This window comes from Gadus macrocephalus, chromosome 20 (genome assembly GCF_031168955.1).
Source record: "Gadus macrocephalus chromosome 20, ASM3116895v1".
Classification (NCBI taxonomy): Eukaryota; Metazoa; Chordata; class Actinopteri; order Gadiformes; family Gadidae; genus Gadus; species Gadus macrocephalus.
In genome coordinates, this window is record NC_082401.1 from 19101436 (window position 1) to 19122896 (window position 21461).

The window sequence follows — 21461 nt, forward strand, 5'->3', positions numbered from 1 at the left end:
CGCCTCCGTGCGTCTTGAAGGTGAATTATGGAGGTGTGTAAAGATAAACTCGTCTCGACAGCCGATACCCCCTCTCAGACTCCCCTTTGCTCTGGGTTGCTGTTCTGATTCAGAACCAATTCAACGTTTTTCTTCCCCGCCGTATTGGAAAAACCATGTGCAAAGTGGTATCATTAGGGGGAGCATACTGTAGTACCTTCTTCCTCAGCCTGCGCTGGCTGAAATGTTCCAGATCATCGCGACTCTCTTGCTCAACTTATAAAGTAGTCAATTTACTATCTAGAGACCAGGGCACCCATTCTAAAGGCTTAATTCCTTTTTACTACTCCAATTGGCTGTGCAAGTTCCATGGGAAGCCACAGGGGCACAAGGTGTTACAACCACATGCAAAAAGAGTGACATAATTTGTCAGCAGTTTGTACAGTCATCAGCGTCAAGGTGCTGTGGATGCACGCCCCTTTGAGAAGAGAAAAAAAAGCAAAAGACGCTTCCTTAGAGATGCAAGTTCATCTTGTGTTTTCTCATGTGAACTAATGTCCTGGATGGATCCGGGACAGGACGTGGTGTCTCGCTGTGTACGGTCTGCGTGGGAGCATTGTGGCCGCGGGCTACTGCAGGGTAGCATGGCCCTCTCGGTCACAGTTGAAAAAATTCCAAGGGTGTGTTCGTTGGGCCAGGACACGACAGAATGAATGAAAAAAGAAACCTGATCCAATGTTGCGCTCTAGTACAATAATGCTTGCACTGATAAATTGACTTGGTAGGTTGCCTAGGAGAAGAGACTCTGGGATTAAATTAATATTGATCTTAAAGTGGGTGGACATTGTATTTGTGAGCAATATGAGTGTGTTTGGCCCCTAGAAATGGTAATTTAAATGTATGAAATTGACCATAAATCATGGGTAACCCTGTATGTTTTTAATCATTTACTTCTCAAACTGCTGTGAAACAATGTCAAAGGGTGCCATGGTAGTTGGATGGACCCACATTGAAATCAATAATACCCAAATGATACTCCTGTACACCATTCTGGGCTTTAAACACTGCTCTGCAGCTTCTGATCTCGTTGTCATCATCTGCCCTTGGAGCAAAAATGGTGGTTGTGATGAGATGTTGTTGTTGTTGTTGTTGTTGTTGGGTGTTGTTGTTGTAAGTTTGGCGGCATTGTTAAGTGATGGTTTTGAAGAATGAACCAGCAACCCCTTCACCACTTAGCAGCCTGCGTGTGCACTCTCTGCTCCTGCTCTCGCCCACACTCCCCCATCAGAAGACAAAATATAAAATATCAAAAAAAAAAAGGCCCTCCATCTTTGTCTGCCATGGCCGCTTCTTCTTCTGTGTGTGCAATTAGACCCCCACACTGTGGCCTTGGGGCCGCCGGAGCGAGTCCGCCGTGCCCCGAAGACGCCGCGCTGTCATGTGGATGGATCATGACACCCTGCTGGCCCCGCTGGCTGTTAAATCCAACTTTAAGTGTTCTCATTCACGGTGACAGGAAGTTTAAATAATGCATCGCTTCTGGGGCCTTTTAATCGGCTGTCCGGTTGACTGTGTTACCGAGGGTTACTCTGTGCCGGTGTTGTCAGCGGTGTGTGTGTGTGTGTGTTGTACACTTGTTGATTAGGGGGTCGCGACAAAACGAGTTGACACCATGAGGTGCAAGCGGTCCAGAATAACCGTAAACATTGGGTTTGTTAATGGCGTCAGGCCATGTATTTATCCATGCGTCTAGGTGTTCCTGTGGGTGTTTTCTAATAAAAGCATTGACTAATTAACACATCATCGTTTACATCGTTTACATCGGTTCTAAATGAAGAGTTGGCATTTAACAAACGTTAGCATTTTTTTATTGTTTTTTTTTTACAATATTGGACGAGCAAAGATTTATTTAAAGAGAACCCTTTTAGCTAATGACATGTATAGCTCTTGGGGAATCCATTGAGATGTGTGACGGTTACATTAACTATTTCTCCCATTGCCACGTTGGTGGAAAAAAGGATGCCTGAAGTTGCTTCAGCTCCTTCACATATTGCAGATACTTTCACAAACAGCAGGGATGTAGTGCCCTTCAGAAACGACACTGCTGCGTCTTATATTTGTCATTTCGATTGGGGAAACTATGTATCACTATGACATACATCATCTGATAAATGATAGCTTTCCGTTCCTCTTTGTAACGTCGTGAGAGAGTGAGATTGTGAGAATATAAAAAACGTAATTTGAATTAAGTATGGACATCTGATCTGATAGTGAAAGAGTAATGAGTTCTGAATGGGCCGGCTGCCAAGACAGAGTTTGGCAAATGTGTGACAGAAATGCGTTATAGCTGTACAATGATATTCACTCGTTTGCATAATGGCCCGGGCTCTCTCACACACACATCCCGCTATCCAGGAAGTGATGCGTTTTAGTCAGCTGCTCAAGATAGTTTTTGTTCTCATGTTTTATGCAGGTGCCTAGCCTATGGACCTGCTAAATTGTATGCAATCATTCGCACACACAGGATTGTCTAATTCTGTCACTTTAATTTTGCTCTCACTCCAACACTCCGCAAGACCCTGAGCCCTATGATCTCACACTGAGCCAATTATGGACGACACAAGAAGGAAATTAATTGGATGACACACACGAGCATTGTGTAAAGGTGATTTTGGTTTAATCATCCAATAGTGCACTCGTGCATCACACGATGTATGGGCTATCGGTGGCGTACACATGCATCATACAAAAGTGCAAGGCTTTTACATTGTTGCACAAAGCATCAGTTCTATATATATATAAATGTGTGTGTTTCCACGTACAGTGAAATGGGTGAAGGAAAGCGATCCATCCACTTTAATTGTATGGGATGTTATTTCAGTTACATTTGTTGGACCTTTGTATCCTCTCACTTTAATGGAATGTGTGACTTGTTACTATGGATACATTATTGAGATGAAGGATGGCAGGTTTATCATGGAGGTTTTCAAAATGGGTAGTACATCTTCCCATAACAAGTGCCACAAGAAAGTTGTAGCTTATTGTGGCCTTCTGTCTGTTTCTCTAACATGTTTCTCTGCAGAATATGCTTTATATGCTACCTTTCCCTTTCCCTTCGAATCCCGCCCTAAATATCAAGGCATTATAGGGCTCATTACATTGTAGTTGAAGATCGTTTCGACCTATAGTATCAAACTAAACCTGCACTAAAATGTAATTGTATCTCATCGTATTGTTCATTTGTTACACTGGTTGAATTGCTATGCATTATATTTTGTATTATAAATTACAACACATTTATCCCAATGGTGTAATTTTAAGACGTATCTAGAAAATTGTCCATCGCAAACTGGAATAGGGACATCAAACTACTCATGCTCTCTATGTATCTAATGCTAATGAACCACAATAGGCCCATCACTTTAAACCTCCGAGTCAGACGGCCTTTAAATCCAAAGCCCTCCAATGTTCAGAGTAAGTGGCACACTTCTGGGTCGCTAATTCTGCTTGCAGTTTATGTCAAACCGGCACCTTTTTCTCATTCCCTTTGGAATTACATTAAATGATGCAAACATTGGCTATTCGTGGAAAGTTGTTATTGGAGATGGCAGCAGGCTGCTGCAGATGCTGATTCACAGTCCTGCGTCCCTCACACTCTCCACTTTCCCGAGACGGGAGTACGTTTAGTGGATCTGTTTAATTATGGTGATATATCACCATGAAGCAGCCTTAATGCCGTATAGCAGGCGCGTGCAGATGCATCTCCCTAACACAAGCCTTTTTATCTTCCGTACATTGCTAAGAGTTGTATAAACTGCATGCGGTTGGACGCATAAACTAAGGTAAATTGAGGCAATTTGCAACCGCTGTCCTTACCTTTGCTGTGACCCATTGCATACATACACTATGTGTTCATTTCAATTTTGCATTTACTCTCAACCTCCCAGACTCCAGCGGCGGTAACACAGCCTCACATTGCTCTCTGACAGCTAACATGCGCCAGACGTTTATCTCCAAGGGGTCAGTCGGGTCCCAGTCCTGTTCAGTTCATCACACAGAAAATGTGTTCAGAGTATTTATAGCGTTAAAAAAAAGAAAAGAAGAAACACGTGACTTATCTTCCCCCTGATTATCATCCGTAATCTCACTCTGTTCCTGATTCAACTTTCTTTCGACAGATCCGTTCTCTATAGGACCGTTTGTTCGATGGGCTCCATTCAGCGCGGCCAAAAAACCCGCATGGAGGGCCTCCCTCTTGGGCCTGATTCTGCGATTCATCATCGAGCAAAAAAAACTATTCATATTTTAATGGATCCCCCCCCCCCCTGCTCCAGCCCGTGTGGAGCTGACCTCCCGGGGTTCACACAGGGACACAAATACCCCGGGCCTACTCGGACGCAGTGCACACGGTGGGAGGGTGGAGGAATCGAGGTCACTAAAGGGAAGTTTTATGTGGCCAGCTGGGTCTCCTTTTGCAAAACTTTACTATGGTTCCCCCCGCCACCCCCTCACTCTCTCCCTTCGCTTCCCGCCCGCCTTACCTTATGAATATACATGCTGCCGATCCCAGAAGACCTTCACATGAAGGTGTCCAGATGGGAAAATACAGCAAAGCCCTGTTCACCTTCAGGAGGCGTTTTCACTCTTAATCATGTGGCCCCCTTCATAGCCTTGGCCCCGTGTGGCCCCTGACATAGACCTGGGGGGAAGAGGGAGAAGGGTGGAGATGAACCCGAGACCACATGGTCAATGCGTTCTCCACCACAAATCAACCGTTCCTGTTTGTGTGTCCACGTAATTAGACACATATGTGAAGACATTAGCACGCACAGACTCACAGACGTGCACACAGAAGGACAACCGCACGCAGGCACGCAGGGACTCATTCACACATGCATGCAGGCACGCACGCCCGCGCATACACGCATACACACGCACGCGCACACACACACAGATACACAGGCAGAGATACGCAGACATGCACACAGACAAACAAGCGCACACACACACGCAGGCACGCATGCACATACACAATTACCAGCTCACCAGAGACCAGGACTATCCTAAAAAATTGGAATTGTGCCCTTCCCGGACTTACTTTATATATATATATATATATATATATATATATATATATATATATACATACACACACATCTGATGTGTGATGCGAAGCAGTCTCACACACACACACCTCCCTTCTTCCCATGTTGTTCCCTAGTCTACAGTCGTGCCTCAGGAAGGCAGGACATACTGTGTTCCCACTGGTCTGCTGAGGAATGCGTGGATGCTGCAGCTCCAACGCAGTGAACCTCATTAACTCCAGGGCCTAAACGAAGGAACCCCAATTCCTCCTTCCCACATAGAATGTCCTCCCCTCCCTGCTAGCCTGTCATCATAGAAACAAGTTATTTTCACACACACGAAACAAGGATGAATACATTTGCCCACCACTTAAATCACGTTCCAGATTGTGCTTGGTTTTTTCACTGTGACATACCACCTGAATGAGGTTATGCACCTTCTCAACCCCGGCCATTTAAAGGTTACATAAAAATTGAGCTGTTTCTCTTCATTGTGACACCCAAGGGCCCTATTTTAACGGTCTGAAACGCAAGTGGGAAGCGCAAAGCGCAAGTAGCTTTGTGGGCGGTTCTACGGCGCTATCGCTATTTTACAGGCGGATAAATGACACTTGCGTCGCGGCGCAAGTGTCAAAAGGGTTGGTCTGAAGCAGCCTAGTTACCCGTAGGTGTGGTTTGGGCGTAACGTCCAACAAACCAATGAGAGTGCCAGCTCCCATCCCCTTTAAGAGCCATGAGCGCATTTGAATCGGACGAGTTGATATTTTGACAGCGCGTCTGCAGTCTCCGATGAGACAGATGCACATGAATTTCAAACTGCAAATGGCTCAGTTTATTGCCAAATAATATGGCCTAATTCACACATGGAATAAGGGTTTTTCTTCCACAACTTCAGAAATACTGAGTCCTCAAATAAATTTCGGCAAAGAAAACGTATATGATATAACATATGATATGCGGTAACTGTGGTTCTATTTAATGATATACGCAATACATTATAAACTGTTTCTTATCAGTATTGTATGCTATCCTAATATGCATGTGTCCCCGCGGTAATAGACATTGCCATTGATTGTATTATGAGTTAAGTGTTTAGTTTGCGTGTGTTTAAACAGAGCACACACGCGCGCCCGCATTCATTCATTCTTTTTAACACTCACTCGTGGTAAAACAATGTTTTTCACGATCAAATACTCATCAATCCTAAAAGTTATGGGCATGTAGGCCTACACGATGTCTCTGTCAAGAAAATATGTGTTTGCTGTACGGTGTTTGCAGATGCATTGATTTAAAATTACAACTTATTACCGCTGCATCAGCTGTTCTTTCCCAAATAATTTACCAAGAATGTGAGGCTAGGTAGATGGGAGAGGCAAAGTGTACGCGCGAGGTGCACAAGCAATCCGTATGCATCGCATGCGCATACTGCATGCGCCCTTAAAATAGCATCTGAACAACGCGCCACTGACTTTAAACCAGGTATCACACACACACACACACACACACACACACACACACACACACACACACACACACACACACACACACACACACACACACACACACACACACACACACACACACACACACACACACTCATGCACACATACAAACATAGAGAAGTTAATTGTGCTGCCTTTTGTCAGTGTTTGTGCGAGTAGGACATTACATTTGCACAGAAAGATATTGGATAAGGCAACATCTTAACAATGATGTTGATTGTCATATTGTGGGCTGGCATTTAATTATCTCAACCAACAATTCTCTTAGGATGAAGAAACCGAGAGTATACTACCCTAGTTGGTCTTCAGAGCGATAATTACTGTTTAGAAAAACGGTTCAATGTCGTTTCTCAAACACTGTTTTATTATTGTAGTTCAGAAATTTGTATTTCTCTCAAGGCCAACAGATGGTTCAAACTTTTTCAATGAAATTCAACTTGAGTATGTCATTTATTGGGGCCATGTCTTAAAGGGAGCAATGCCAAGATAACAGGTTCAGGGAAGGTTGGCCTTCTGGTAAGAGAGGGCTTTACTTCATTCACGTGGATAACATAGTGTCCCTGAGCAATCACAAAATGTAAACTCTGTATCTGCTTCTAGGATGGCAGTTAGCCTCCACGACCCCGTAACACAAACAAACAGGCAGAAATATGTCCTTTATACTGTTGAAGAGAACAAGCACGATAAGATTAAACACAGCGTTATCGTACTTACCTATTTGTTGTCGAAGACAGGCGGCTCTCAATATTGAACTCCAAGGATGTTTCATTTAGATCTCCACAGCAAATGATCTCCTTCGACGTCTAAATTGGTTTGTTTCCTTTTTAGGCCTTCCGGAGTTCATACCTAAACCGGTAGATAATAAAAATAGAAATCGAAGAGATAGACATCTGAGTTTGTTCAGAAACTCATGAAACACCTAGTTTCAGCTGGCTTGTGTTACCAATATTTTAAGAACATTCTCTGCTCTCAACATTGGCGCCACATTGTTTGTGAAGTAATTTGTAATTTTGAGTTCAGTTTATCGATAGATATTGTAGTGACTATTCTGGTTTTATGGATTGTACAGAGCCAATAGGATTTATTTTGCTTTGGTCTGGATGTGATTCGCTCACCGATTTATATATCTTTTAATGAATGGGGAAGTGGGCGGAGGCCAGGGTATTACATTGCTCGTTGAGCTACAACTTTGTCATCCATAATATATTAGCGTAGACGATGCAGTTAGTGGGGTGGAATGAAGATGTAGATATGAGACATTGAGTGCATAATGGTTAATTAAGGGCTCTATTTCGCATTGACATTTACATATCTCATTAGTAGGTACCTTGGTATTTTTTTATCCCAAACTAATCTCAACCTACAGCACTAAACTCACCACTGATAACATGGTAGAGCTTAATGCCTCCATGATTGCTTGACATTTGCAGGAAGGAGAACCCAATTTGTATGCAGTAATGTACAGGCCAGGTAGAACATCTTTAAATTAGTTCACCCCAAAAACGTCATTGGTAAAAATGCTTATCAATAATCCAGCCTAAGACTCAGTCTTCGTTAACCTTTCCCGTATGCAGAATGTCCCCCAGGGATAACTGTCCAAAGACCCAAATCATCCAGACAATCACAGCCTGCTGTTAGTTCCCATTGCACTTTCATTGACAAACGGAAATTCAGTTTTTCCTCGATCTGTGTTTGGTGAGATACGTACTGATGGTGTGCAGTTGAAACAGGAGGACTCTGAACCAATTTAGAAGCCCTTAGATCTGGCTGTTTTGTCAATGATTCCCTCGCAACGCTGTACACCGGTTGAAAGGCGCTTGATGTTCGGCTATCGAGCTCATTTGGGGAAACAGGCATTTCGCTCCGAGAACATGCGATCTGTGGGAAGGAGACGACTACTTTGACATTGACGAGGGAGCGTTACGGGAGAACACAGGAAGTGTCACCAGGAAACAACAGCTCCCAGCGCGCCTTCTCCATTAATGCTATGTTTGCCCAGATCTCACTCGCGTTGACAGGAGAGGTTTTGGCACAATCATCTGCCAGGATGCCAGGGAGAAACGTGCAAGCGCTGTTACGTCACCACCGGCCCTCTCCGGGGTTCTGCTTTGACAGCCCCTTGTGTAATTGAACCCCCTCCCCCACCACCCCCCTCCCCTGCCAAAAAAATACTATTTTTTTTCCCCCTTCCTTGTGAGTGGGAAGCTAAAGGTCTTTTACGCACCAATGATTCTGGTGTCAGGCCACTGCCTGTCAAATGCTTGTCTCCCTTGGTTTGCCTCTCCTGGGCTAGGGTACGAGTCTCGCCACTCAGTGGTGGTTCATCACTTCCCAGCCATGGGAACCTCTGCTGCCCTCAGCCGACCCCCCCCCAATCACCACCACCACCACACATAAACACCACCACCACCCCCGTTTTTATTGAGGACAAGGAGCTCTGCTACGACATTGTCTTCCCAAAAGCCGCCTTGCTTCGAAGTCCCCTGTTTGTTTGATCACGCCCTGATGTATAGAATATGCCTTTGAATCAGCCCTTAAACTCATCATCATCACCTCTTCATCTGTTTCTCTATCACAAACCCCTCCCTTGACTCCAACGTCCGACCAGGCCTCCCTTCTGCCTCATTTATCTTCCTTACCGGCCTCGTCTATGTCTCCCTCCTTTACCTCTCTTTATTTTTCTTGTTGATTTGTTTCTCTTGTGTGCTACTTTATCCTTCACTTTGTCTTTGTTTGTGCTCTTTGTGGCTGTTGCCATGATGGTTGCGGCGCTCTGATTCACTAAAAAACACTCATCAAGTAATCATAATATTATTGTTAATATTATTAGTGTTGTTATGAAGGCATCCGTGCTTCTTTGCTTTAAATTTTTTTTTGAAGATGACACAAAAAAGATAGACGACGACACTGCCCTTGATGATTAATGAAAATCAATGTCAGACACACGTAACTGCCCCCCCCCCCCCTCCCCCTCACCTCCCCCTCACCTCCCCCTCTCCTCCCCCCGGCCGCTGAACAACATTCAGTTATCCCACTTGATTAACTTTTAATTAGGACGACCCGCACCAATACAAAAACAAAGCCAAATAAACCACACCACGCAAGAGTGCAGGCAAGCAAAAAACACATTCCTCTGGCCGGATGGGGACTGCCTGAGCCACCGCTAAACCAAAATAAAGCCTGACGCCGTGACATCTGTCATGGCGTCTATTGTCATATATTTCATGGAATTTCACTTTTTTAAGGCTAAACAAAAGCACTCCCAACCTGTCTCAATCTCTGTGATATGTCAGCATGTCTATTAAATCGATTACTCTCCAGGGGTTGAAAAGAAGAGTGGACATGTGATAGTCCTTTCGCGCAAATAGTAGTTACCGAAACTACGTACAGATAACGCTGCCGTGGGTGGGATAATATGTTTTTGCCCGTTCTGTCATAACGAGATTAGAACTTGTTATCTCTTCACGAATGTCTTATTTTTGTCTTGATAACAAACTAATGAATGTTATCGTGAACAAACAGAGCTGGGATTCATTTGGTTTTATTGAACGGCGGGCGACTCGACATGAAAATTGCACTGTGAGTGTCCGCGAAATACCACATTAAAATCAAGTGTTCTTCAACCAAGGAGAACAATCACATTGCAATCGAGGATATGCAATTGTATCACTGTTGCTACGCAATTCAAATAAAAAAACTAAGGTTAAGGTATTCATTCATTTGATGAAATAATGAAAAAAATTGTTGACAAAACGATGTGGGGTATCTCAACACTTCTGATCTTGATTTCACAACCAAATGTGCTCCAAAATATTACGCGACTCCCGGCAGCGCTGGGCTTCAGCACATCACAGCAAATAGGCGCTTTATGTAGGCCTAATTGTTGTTCCACCTTATCTCCGGGAACCGTGGCTAGACGTTAAGTAGTTATAATGCGCTTTGGATGCAAAGTTTATCCTCCAGATTTTAATTGTGTTGAAGGCAAACAGGCACACGGACAGGTGCGTAAGTAGCTATGTGTATACATTACTTATTGTGTCTCGTTAGAATTGGCAAAGGCGGACTCTGGCACTCAATATTTCATGCCTTCCACTTTGTTGATTTGCAGCGCTGCCAGATATTGTCGCTCATATCATAACTCTTCCTTATATGAGGAAACAATCTTGTGTCATCCAATCCTGTAGCAGGGGGAGGAGGACGGTGGGTTATTACACAGGAGTGGTTTGGAATTAAAATTTCATTGTTCAGTGAAGGCCCCCCATTTTCGTCACTGTGGCGTTTCTTCCACTTTTTTAAGGGCATGTCAGATGCTTGGCAGGAGTGAACTAGTTTTCCTTTTTCAAATCCCTCAGCAAATTACGCTTTGAGGGATTAACTACATTTGCTGTCACATGCGAGCCCCCGTTATCGAGCCCTGGGATTAAAAGTGCATGTGTATGCGCATGTAACTCAATTCTTACGTACAAAAATAAGACGGTTTGAAAAAGTGCCAAAAAGGTAGGCGCCTCTGAGACATTTGAACTGTTGCATGGCAACTTCAAAGCCACCGGCTCTGTCTCGCCAACATTTATTTAGCTTAATGCACTGTGTTCGCACAGTGCTTTATGTGCTCAGTATTACCCCATGTTCACTTTTGAAGTGCTTGAAATGTTTCACCCCGAGAGATATGAATTACATTAATGTCCCAGTTTCGTCTCCGGCATCAATCGTGTCTCTTTTGCCACCCGGAGTATACCAGAAGAATGGTACCAGCCATACAAACCAACCAGAAAAAAAGAGCTTGAGTTGCTAATTTGGGAACGGGGGACTTTATCCGACGTTTCCTTGAAAGTCCCTCAGCAGCCTCTGGATTTGTTCCTCAAATGCTGGGTCAGCATCTTAATTTTCGTATGTCCATTAATTAGAAGGCCTGAGTGCAAATGGAGAGGCTGGCTAAGAGGCGGCCTGGCCGTCTGGGTCCAAAGGCCACGGGGGAAGCCATAATTAGGCCAGATGTGAGCGAACTGACTCCTTAGTCCGGGATCCACCGGCCCCCCTGTCCCCCCTCTCTGCCTCGGCCAAGCCGTTTCTGGTGTTCGCGTTGACAGTGAAACACTACCGCATTTGTTATACGTTTGAGCCCGGTACCATCTGCGTTGCTTAATGCGTCGGGGCCTGTGTTTTTCTCTCGCAGGGATTTCCTATGTGTCTTTTTGTTGACTTTGAGTGATATCGGGGCTTATTTCACTCCGAGTGGACCGAACACGCGGTAATACAGCTGGAGACTCCGTACGTCGCCTTCTGGAGAACCGCCGAAAGCTATTATTTCAAGCATTTTGACCGCTCTAAACCATTAACTGGCCCCATTCTCTCAAGGTGTGATCGATAATGAATGGGCGGCAAAGTTAAAAACACATCTGCCTAACAACAGACATGCTTTGCATCCCTGTGTTCGGCTGTCTTTAAAATGCCAAAAGGGCTTTGGTGTTAAAACCTTATTGTAAGCCGCATTTAAATACTCATATTAACTGTATATTAATGTTCTATAAACACATTTCACGTCGAAGCAGTCCATTTCAGCCCATACAGCTCACACAGTATCCAGTATCTTTGTAGCCTATGTAAATGTGTGTGCCTTTGTGCTCGTGAACATTTGCATGAAAGAGCAGGAGCCTACCATGTTGCACCTGTATGCTGCAGATCCATTAGGATTAGTGTGAACCTCTCCTTGTTTGTGTAGCATGCTTCCGGCTATCTCAGCCACGGTTGTTACCAAACAGGGTGTGTGTGTGTGTGTGTGTGTGTGTGTGTGTGTGTGTGTGTGTGTGTGTGTGTGTGTGTGTGTGTGTGTGTGTGACAATGCTAAAGTCTCTGAGGGCCAACGCACATAGGGCGCAGAGCATGTGTGTCACACGCCTTTCGCTGAGGCATATGGGGCCAGACACGTGGTGATGCTCTCTGATCTGATGTGGATAATAATTGGGAAAGACAAATGAAAAGCTACTGAGCCGCACTAATTAGGGTTGACAGCCGTGTAGCACACTGCCGGTGAAAGAAGACATTGGTATCCGAATCTCGTCGAGAAGTCTCCATCCCTGTGTTAAGTCTCACTCAACGCATGCGTTATTTCACTGATGGCATAATTAAGATATTTATTTGTATTATTGTTAATAATTAATCATATGTTTCAAAATGTTTTCTGTAAATGGATTTTCTTCTTAAATCAAGTCTTACATAGCGAATGCAGCAATTTAGCAATTCAAGTGCTTGCTAGTGCTATCTGTGAACAAAACCATTGCGTTAAATTTAGCTCATAGCTCACATTTTGAAAAGGTGTTATTTTCAATGTATGAAATGGTGGTGTTTGGGTTTTTAGTTATTTTTGCCCACACATGAATGCTTCTATGTTATATGTCTTGGCTAGTACACTACCTCTTTAACCAGTGACTTCACAACTGGCAAGGCAGTAGTGTGCTTTGAACACAGAGCTGTTCGGGCATGACACCGAAAAACTGATATATTCCCAACTATTTTCGGCTGCAGATAGTAAACTGCTGTTCTGCTTTATTTGGGTTTTCCTGAATGTGAACAATATTAGGCCAATTTAAATCACACTTTTGTTCTAATGCACTCTGTTAAAAGACAGGTTTGTTGACTAAGATAAAATTACAGTACATTACATTGAAATTACTTGGCAAACAATCTTTTACAAATTCTGGATTGTAATTATTCCAATTTTATGTGAAATCAATGGAATAATACTTATACTAGAATACTGCAAGGTCCATTATTTCCAGCAACACAATAAATTATTTTAATTGTCTTCATTATGTCAAGTTCTTACACTACATATAATTTATTTCATATACAGTGAGTAGATAGAACTATTTAGTCTTTTTGGAATTCTTGCAAAGGCCATTATGCACCACCCTATATGAATGCAAAGAAATCTTAAAATTAGTGTAATCTTCCTGGAATGGCTGTTTGCACTAGGCGAGATATAAAAGTCAATATTTAATCCCGTCGAGAGCAAACACAGATGCAGTACACAGCAACGGTCCTGTTTTTTCCTTTATCTTCTTCTCTATTAAGTCAACATCAAACACATTTTAGGGCTTACTAAACCTCGGATTAAGATCACAATGGATCTGCACCCAATAATGGGTTTTGTTATTCCTGCTAAATAGAGGTAACTCCGGATTTGTAAGTTGCAAAGCCCACACTGATATAAAGTGTTAATACAGGCTTGAAGAGTGAACCAGTGGGCTGTGGTTACTCATCATAGATGGCCTGAGAATGACATCCCTGATAAACAAATGCAGTCCTTCATCCTCTGGGCTGGCGCTTGACAGTAATTTACGTTCGGCTGTCTTACATCTGTCTTTGTGCAATTAAAACTTTGTCTTTGTTTCGAGGCCTCTCAGCCATGTCGCTACTTCTGGGGGATGTGTTTATCGTGGCTGTAATTTGCTGGTCTTTGTTCCATTTTCCCTGACAATGAATAGCTTCAGAACCGTATGTCTCAGATGACAGAGAATAAACGACATGCTGAGTGTTATCACGCCAAAAATAAGTATGTTGCTGTTATTTTAATTTATTCGAGTAGAAGCCATGTGCACGTCAATCAATTCTAGACATCAAAGCGCCTGCTGTTGGTAAAGTTGGGCCTTGTGCTCTTCGAGATATGTTTGTTGTGAAGGCTTGAGTCAACAGAAAGGCCCAGCGACTAACTTCTAACGCTCAGCCTTTAGAAATGCAGGATAATTACATCTACTTCAGTTTCCTCAGTTCACCCTCTTTTTGGAAACGGTTCATTCCATTGCATGCTATGAGTCATGTATTACACAAACGACTTGAAGTCCTGGTTTAATAATATTCTTCATAACCGTGACGTTCTTCCCGCATCCTTTCTTCCCTCTTAAGCGCCACAAAGGCAATAAGAACTCTAAAGTGTCACAAGCAAACGTTTCCATGTGGAGAGGCCTTTTCTTTTTTTGGTGTCATTGTTTTCACGTGACTTTTCCCCCCAATTTTCTCAGCTAATGATTGACATTTGATGCTTTCAAATGCCGTATAATGACGGAGCAACGGGCAAATATACAAGGAAAACAAAGACAAGGGTAGTGAAGAAAATCAAAAAGTTAATGCTATCGGCCTAACATTTCTGTTCTCTCTCTCTCTCTCTCTCTCTCTCTCTCTCTCTCTCTCTCTCTCTCTCTCTCTCTCTCTCTCTCTCTCTCTCTCTCTCTCTCTCTCTCTCTCTCTCTCTCTGTCTTCTGCGGACCCCCTGCAGAGCTCCTGTCAGCGTGCCACGAGCTCCGGTGTCGCTACGGCTGCGTCATGACGAGGAACGGCACCTTCTGCTTCTGTGCCGACGGCTTCGAGGTGGGAGATGACGGCACCAGCTGTAGAGGTAGGCCTCATCGGCAGGCCAGTAGGTGGTGCCTTTCAATGAACGCACCTGCCCCATGCTGTCCCTCACACACGCACGCACACACGCACACACACACACGCACGCACACACACACACACACACGCACGCACGCACCCATATGCACACTCTCACACAAACACTCTCTCTCTCACTCTCTATCTCTCTTACTCTCTCACACACACACACACACACACACACACACACACACACACACACACACACACACACACACACACACACACACACACACACACACACACACACACACACAGTCACAGACACAGACACACACACACACACACACACACACACCATACTCTCTGTCTCATTCTCTCCCTCTCTCCCTCTCTCACTTGCTCACAAATACACAATACCACAATACACATATTTTTCCCTACATCTCTGGGTCTTTCTTTTGTACTTTGATTCAGTCTTTTGTTCTCCCTTTCATTATTTTGTTCTTTTGTTCTTATTTTTTTTGTCTTTTTCCTCTTTCTTTCGCACTTTCCTTTCGTCCGCCATGACATGAAGATCCTTGACGATCCTTCAAGGCTAGAGATTAATTTAACACCAGCTCATTAAAGTCCTGAAAAATCTCCAGAAGAGAAATTAAATATAGAATGCGGAGACAGTGGTCTGAAAGGTTAGGGAGAGCCCAGCCGAGGAAAGAGTTGTTTTTCTGTCGGCCAACTGATTGCCTGCCTCAGAAATCCCATGATCTCATTACACAAAGATTTTTGACATGGTTCTTTGGACATGGCAGTCTGTCTGTACTAGGGCAAACAATTCACAGAAAACGAGAATATGTATTGAAACAATGAAAAGCAGTGGGAAGAAACGTCGGCATCTGATCCTGTTTCGGGGGCGGGGGGGGACGACAAGACCAGCAGTTGGCGAGTGGGGGATAATTTAGCTCCCAAGTAAGGCCTGTTCGTTATAAAGTAATTATATACGAGGTGCCAGAGTGGGGCCATATTAAGTATACTTTATGTATTTGGGTCATGTTTGAGCACACCTAATTCGTTACAAATGACTCCCTTTCCTTTTCCATAAGATCATGATGAATGTGCCGTGTATGGCGCATGCAGCCAAACCTGCATGAACACCTACGGGTCGTACAGATGCAGCTGCACGGAGGGATACATCCTGCAGCCTGACAGGGTCTCCTGCAGAGCCAAACAAGGTGAGACGCGGCACTCCTGCACCAGAGGAGAACAACATAATCATCTGCATAGCGTGTACCGCCTTCGCCGTATATCTATTAATATCGCTTGAGGCAATCACGACCAGGCCGCAAGTTTTTCTTTTTTAGTTCCGTCTTCCCCCCTCGGTCGCGGGTTCCGCCTGCGCGTGGCGTAGGAGCTGAAGATGAATGCTGTGTGTGCGTGACCGCATCTATCACACACACGGGGAACCGGGGGCGGACGCTGTCCGGACCCGGGATAATGATCAAATTAATGAGCATAAGGCTTTAAGTGGGAGCAGTCTGGAGTGTTTTGTGTGGAGACAATGCCCAGTGTCACCTTGATTTATGTTAATATCCGGGGCTGTGAACGAATCCGGGGCCCTGTGAGTAGAACACCCCGCATCGGAACACAGCGCGCGATATATACGCCGTAGCGTTGTGTTGCTACGGAAAAAAACTCACCTCGCGACACCTGTGTGTGTGTGTGTGTGTGTGTGTGTGTGTGTGTGTGTGTGTGTGTGTGTGTGTGTGTGTGTGTGTGTGTGTGTGTGTGTGTGTGTGTGTGTGTGTGTGTGTGTGTGTGTGTGTGTGTTTGTGTGTTTGGGTCGTCCATTGAGCTGTGTGGTGAAATATGTATTTTGTATGTATGAGCGCCGGGGGGGGAATGGGGAATGGGTTACTGTCACTGTGGCGCAAATGGGTTGAAAATAGCCGCGGGCACAGCACACCTAGCTGGGGAGGACGACAACGATGCTGCTTTTAATCAACGTGACTGGTGTCCTACCAGGAATAAACCGAATATGATTACCCATAAACTTAACTGAACCCCATGCTCACACACATTAATATTAATTTAGCAGAGAAAGATTGCAGTGCAGGGATAACTATGGGGTTAGCATTACTTGTAAAAACTCATGAATATAAATTTTACATAGTGCTCTCTGAGGCCTCTTGATGGGATGCAGTAGGGTATGAAAAACATATTAAGGTGTTCGCCGCTAGATTTGAGTTAGTACTCTGCGGCACAAATAGTCTTTTTGGGATTTTGTCTTGATTTAATCTTTCGTTTCTTTCCGCTAGGTTAAATGGTTTTATAAAAAATATATATTAATACTTTTCTCTCTATTTGTATACCGTTATCAAATGTCTAACTTTATACTACCTTGGTGGTAGAGCACCTCCGAAGGCACGCCAAGATTCCTTATCGATTTTATGACCGAAATATGAAGTATAAATTATAAGATTATGATTTATTTAAATATTTTAACTGACAATAACATGTCCCACATTGATTAACTCAAAACTAGTCTCAAATGGCTTTAAAAGGTCTCTAAAATAATAATAATATTAAACATTTCTGAGTGTTTTACTCCTGGACACTGTACACAAGCTTGGCCAAACTCCCAGCACTGTTTCAACCGTGTGTGTGTGTGTGTGTGTGTGTGTGTGTGTGTGTGTGTGTGTGTGTGTGTGTGTGTGTGTGTGTGTGTGTGTGTGTGTATGTGTGTGTGCGTGTGTGTGTGTGTGTTTGTGCGTGCCTCTGTGTGTGTATGTGTGCGTGTGTGTGGCTCCAAGGCGCCTGTGTGTGTGTGTGTGTGTGTGTGTGTGTGTGTGTGTGTGTGTGTGTGTGTGTGTGTGTGTGTGTGTGTGTGTGTGTGTGTGTGTGTGTGTGTGTGTGTGTGTGTGTGTGTGTGTGTGTGTGCTTTTTGACTTTACTTGTGTGTTTGTGTGTGTGAATGCTCTCTACCAGTTGATTCAGGAGCATGAGGGAAGTTGTTTTTGTGGGCAGACAAACTGATTTATTGCCCATATTAGGGGAGCAGCACCTATCCTGAACTTGAGCGGAGATCAGGATAAATAAAGGGGGATTTCAGGGTGCACCCCGGGTGCGTGCGCTCAATTAAGTCCTTAAAGCAGGTTATGTCAACTTTACTGAGCCCAATCCCTCCATGGCTACCCGCACATGGGAAACTGGAAGCCACACACAAATAAGTGCACACACACACACAAACACACACCGACACTCACACACGCACATACACACTCACATGCAAGCACATACTCAACATACACATACATACTACAGCCATACACACACACAAACACACAGTGACACTCACACACACACACACACACACACACACACACACACCTATACACATACACACACACAGAGCATACATACTTGAAAATGTTTACATACACACATGCACACACGCAGCGGTGCACACGCACACCTCTCCGGGCTTGTCCTCCACGTGCCCTCTTCGCATGTTGCTTAATTTGCTGTGTGAGTTCCAATGAGAGGCGCAAGCTGGGGCTAATCTAATCACGCAAGACGCACTCAATAACGCAATAATCACACTCATGAATAAATTTGCCGTGTTGTGCTAGAGTTATGAGATTGCCCACATTAAGAAGCCCGCTCCCCCCTTTACACCTACATACACATACAAACACACACGCACACGCACGCGCACACGCACACACACACACACACACACACACACACACACACACACACACACACACACACACACACACACACTTATCATGGCCTTCCCCCTCCGTGCGCTGTAGACGCCGGGGACAGCCCCCCTGTGCTGTTGCTGAGTGGACCGGACCGCATCGCCATCACCCAGCTCAACGGATCGGGGCCGCAGCCCCTGCGCTCGCTGGACGCCAACGGGAGCCTGGCGCTGGACTTCCGGCACGCCGCCGGGACGGCCTGCTGGGTGCTGGCCGGCGAGACCTCCGGACAGCTGCGCTGCGCCAAGATGAGGAACCTGAGGGGCTTCACGCAGGAGCAGGAGATCAAGACCCTGCACAGCATGCATAGTACGTTGGCCTGTCCCCCTCGCTTATCTGGAGGCTGAGGGGCTGGCATATCTACGGGTTTATTGAGGATACTATTTCTGTTATCTGTCTGTCATATCTATGGGTTTATGTAGGATACTAGCTATCTGTCTGTCATATCTATGGGTTTATGTAGGATACTAGCTATCTGTCTGTCATATCTATGGGTTTATTTAGGATACTATGTCTGTCTGTCATCTGTCTGTCATATCTATGGGTTTATGTAGGATACTAGCTATCTGTCTGTCATATCTATGGGTCCATTTGTGATTTTATCTGTCTGTCTGAATGTCTGACAACCAAGTCTGTTATATAAATATATATATATTGTGTATCAGACTTTGTGTCCGTCTGTCTACCTCTCTGTCTGCCTTATCTAATCTTGTGAGATCTTTGAGAATATCTTAAAAAACGACAGGTCCTTACACAAAATACCACGTCATTGACTGTGTCACTCGCGTTGTCTCCTCCTCCTACAGACGTGGAATACATGGCGATAGACTGGCTGACGGGCAACTACTACTTCGTAGACCGCGTCAGCGACAAGATCTTTGTGTGCACCTCTGCTGGGGAGACATGCGTCACCATCCTGCACCTGGACCTGGTGAATCCCAAAGGAGTGGCCCTGGATCCTCTCATGGGGTGAGCCCCGCTCCGTCTAACGACCGCTCCCCTGCCTCCCTGCCTCCCTACCTCCCTGCCTCCCTGCCTCACACAACCCAGACACAGCCCTGGTGGGGAGCCAGGGCTGACACATCCCTGGGCTGTGGTAACAATGTAAAGAAGTGCGGCTACATGACGATCCAGACTAGGTGTAAATATATCTATATATATGTTTGTGTATATATATATATATGTATATATATATATAAACTAAGCAGTATAAGATATAGGGCCCTATCTTGCATCCGGCGCAATTGACTTAATCACTGGCGCATGTGTCGTTGCTAGTTTGCAACTGGCGCAGAGCGTTCTTTTCCCTCCTGCGCCACTCGTCGGTAAATTAGGGAATGATCTTGCGCCCCAAGGGGCGGCTCGGCGAAAGCAGGAGGCGTATTCTGGCTCAAACGTTCCCTGGTGCTATTTTGACGTTTCAGAAACCACTTGCACGACAAACCTGGAAATACCTGGTTTAAAATCAGTGGCACGTTCTTCAGATGCTATTTTAAGGGCGCATGCATAATGTTGCTTGTGCACCTCGCGCATACACTTTGCTTCTCTCATCTACCTAGCCACACATTCTTGATAAATTATTTGGGAAAGAACAGCTGATACAGCGGTAATAAGTTATACTTTTAAATCAATGCATCTGCAAACACCGTACAGCAAATACATATTTGCTTGACACAGACATCGTGTACATCCCCATAACTTTTAGGATTGATGAGTATTTGATCGTGAGAGAACATTGTTTTACAGCGAATGAGTGTTAAAAAGAATGAATGAATGCGGGCGCGCGTGTGTGTATGTGTAACACACACACACGCGCGCGGGCACGTGTGTGTGTGCGTCAATCTGTTTAAACACACGCAAACTAAACACGTAACGCGTAATACAGTCCATGGCAATGTATATTAACGGGGGGGCACGACAACGATAATGCATACAATACTGATAAGAAACAATGTTTATAATGTATTGCGTATATCATTAAATATCATTAAATAGAACCACATTAAATAGGACTCAGTATTTGAAGATGTGGAAGAAAACCTTATTCCATGCGTGAATTAAGCCATATTATTTGGCCATAAACTGAGCCATTTGAAGTTTGAAATTCATGTGCATCTGTCTCATCGGAGACTGCAGACGCGCTGATAAAATATCAACTCGTCAGGTTCAAATGCGCTCATGGCTCTTAAAGGGGATGGGAGCTGGCACTCTCATTGGTTTATTGCACGTTACGCCCAAACCACACCTACGGGTAATTAGGCTACTTCAGACCAACCCTTTTTAGATTTGCGCCGGGCGCAAGTCATTTTTCGCGCCGGTAAACTAGCGACATCGCCAAAGAACCGCCCACAAAGCTACTTGCGCTTGGCGCTTCTCACTTGCGTTTCAGACCGTTAAAATAGGGCCCATAGTGTCTAAGGAATCATCCAGGCATGGGTAAGGTTTAGATTTGAAAATAGTTTAGGTATTACGCTAGATAGTAGTTGGTCTAATGTATTAGGTTTTTGTGCTTGAAATTATGCTTTTTTGAGAGTTTATGAAATGATATGACACATATACAGGGAACTGTTATATAAGCAAGGGTTGGCTATAAGATTTGAAAATGACAATGTTAAGGTGCGATTTGACAGTGCTTAATACAAGGTAGAAATAAAGAAGCGTAAGAAGGAGGAAGATAATGTTTTTTGTGATGAAAACAGTTCCAGCTTTTGTGTTAAATTAGCAACAGTGAGTGTTAGTTAAGAAATAGTTGTGTGAGAATGTCTCAG

The 21461-nt window shown here is 44.4% G+C and overlaps 1 protein-coding gene across 1 annotated transcript in view; it reads left to right on the forward strand.

Moving 5' to 3' along the window:
* LOC132448320 (low-density lipoprotein receptor-related protein 1B-like) overlaps nt 1–21461 on the forward strand; it is a 191513-nt gene that overhangs the window by 52206 nt on the left and 117846 nt on the right. The window contains 4 exon segments of the mRNA XM_060039484.1: nt 14838–14957; nt 16033–16161; nt 18745–19002; nt 19500–19662. Of these exon segments, the coding sequence (XP_059895467.1) occupies nt 14838–14957; nt 16033–16161; nt 18745–19002; nt 19500–19662 (670 nt within the window).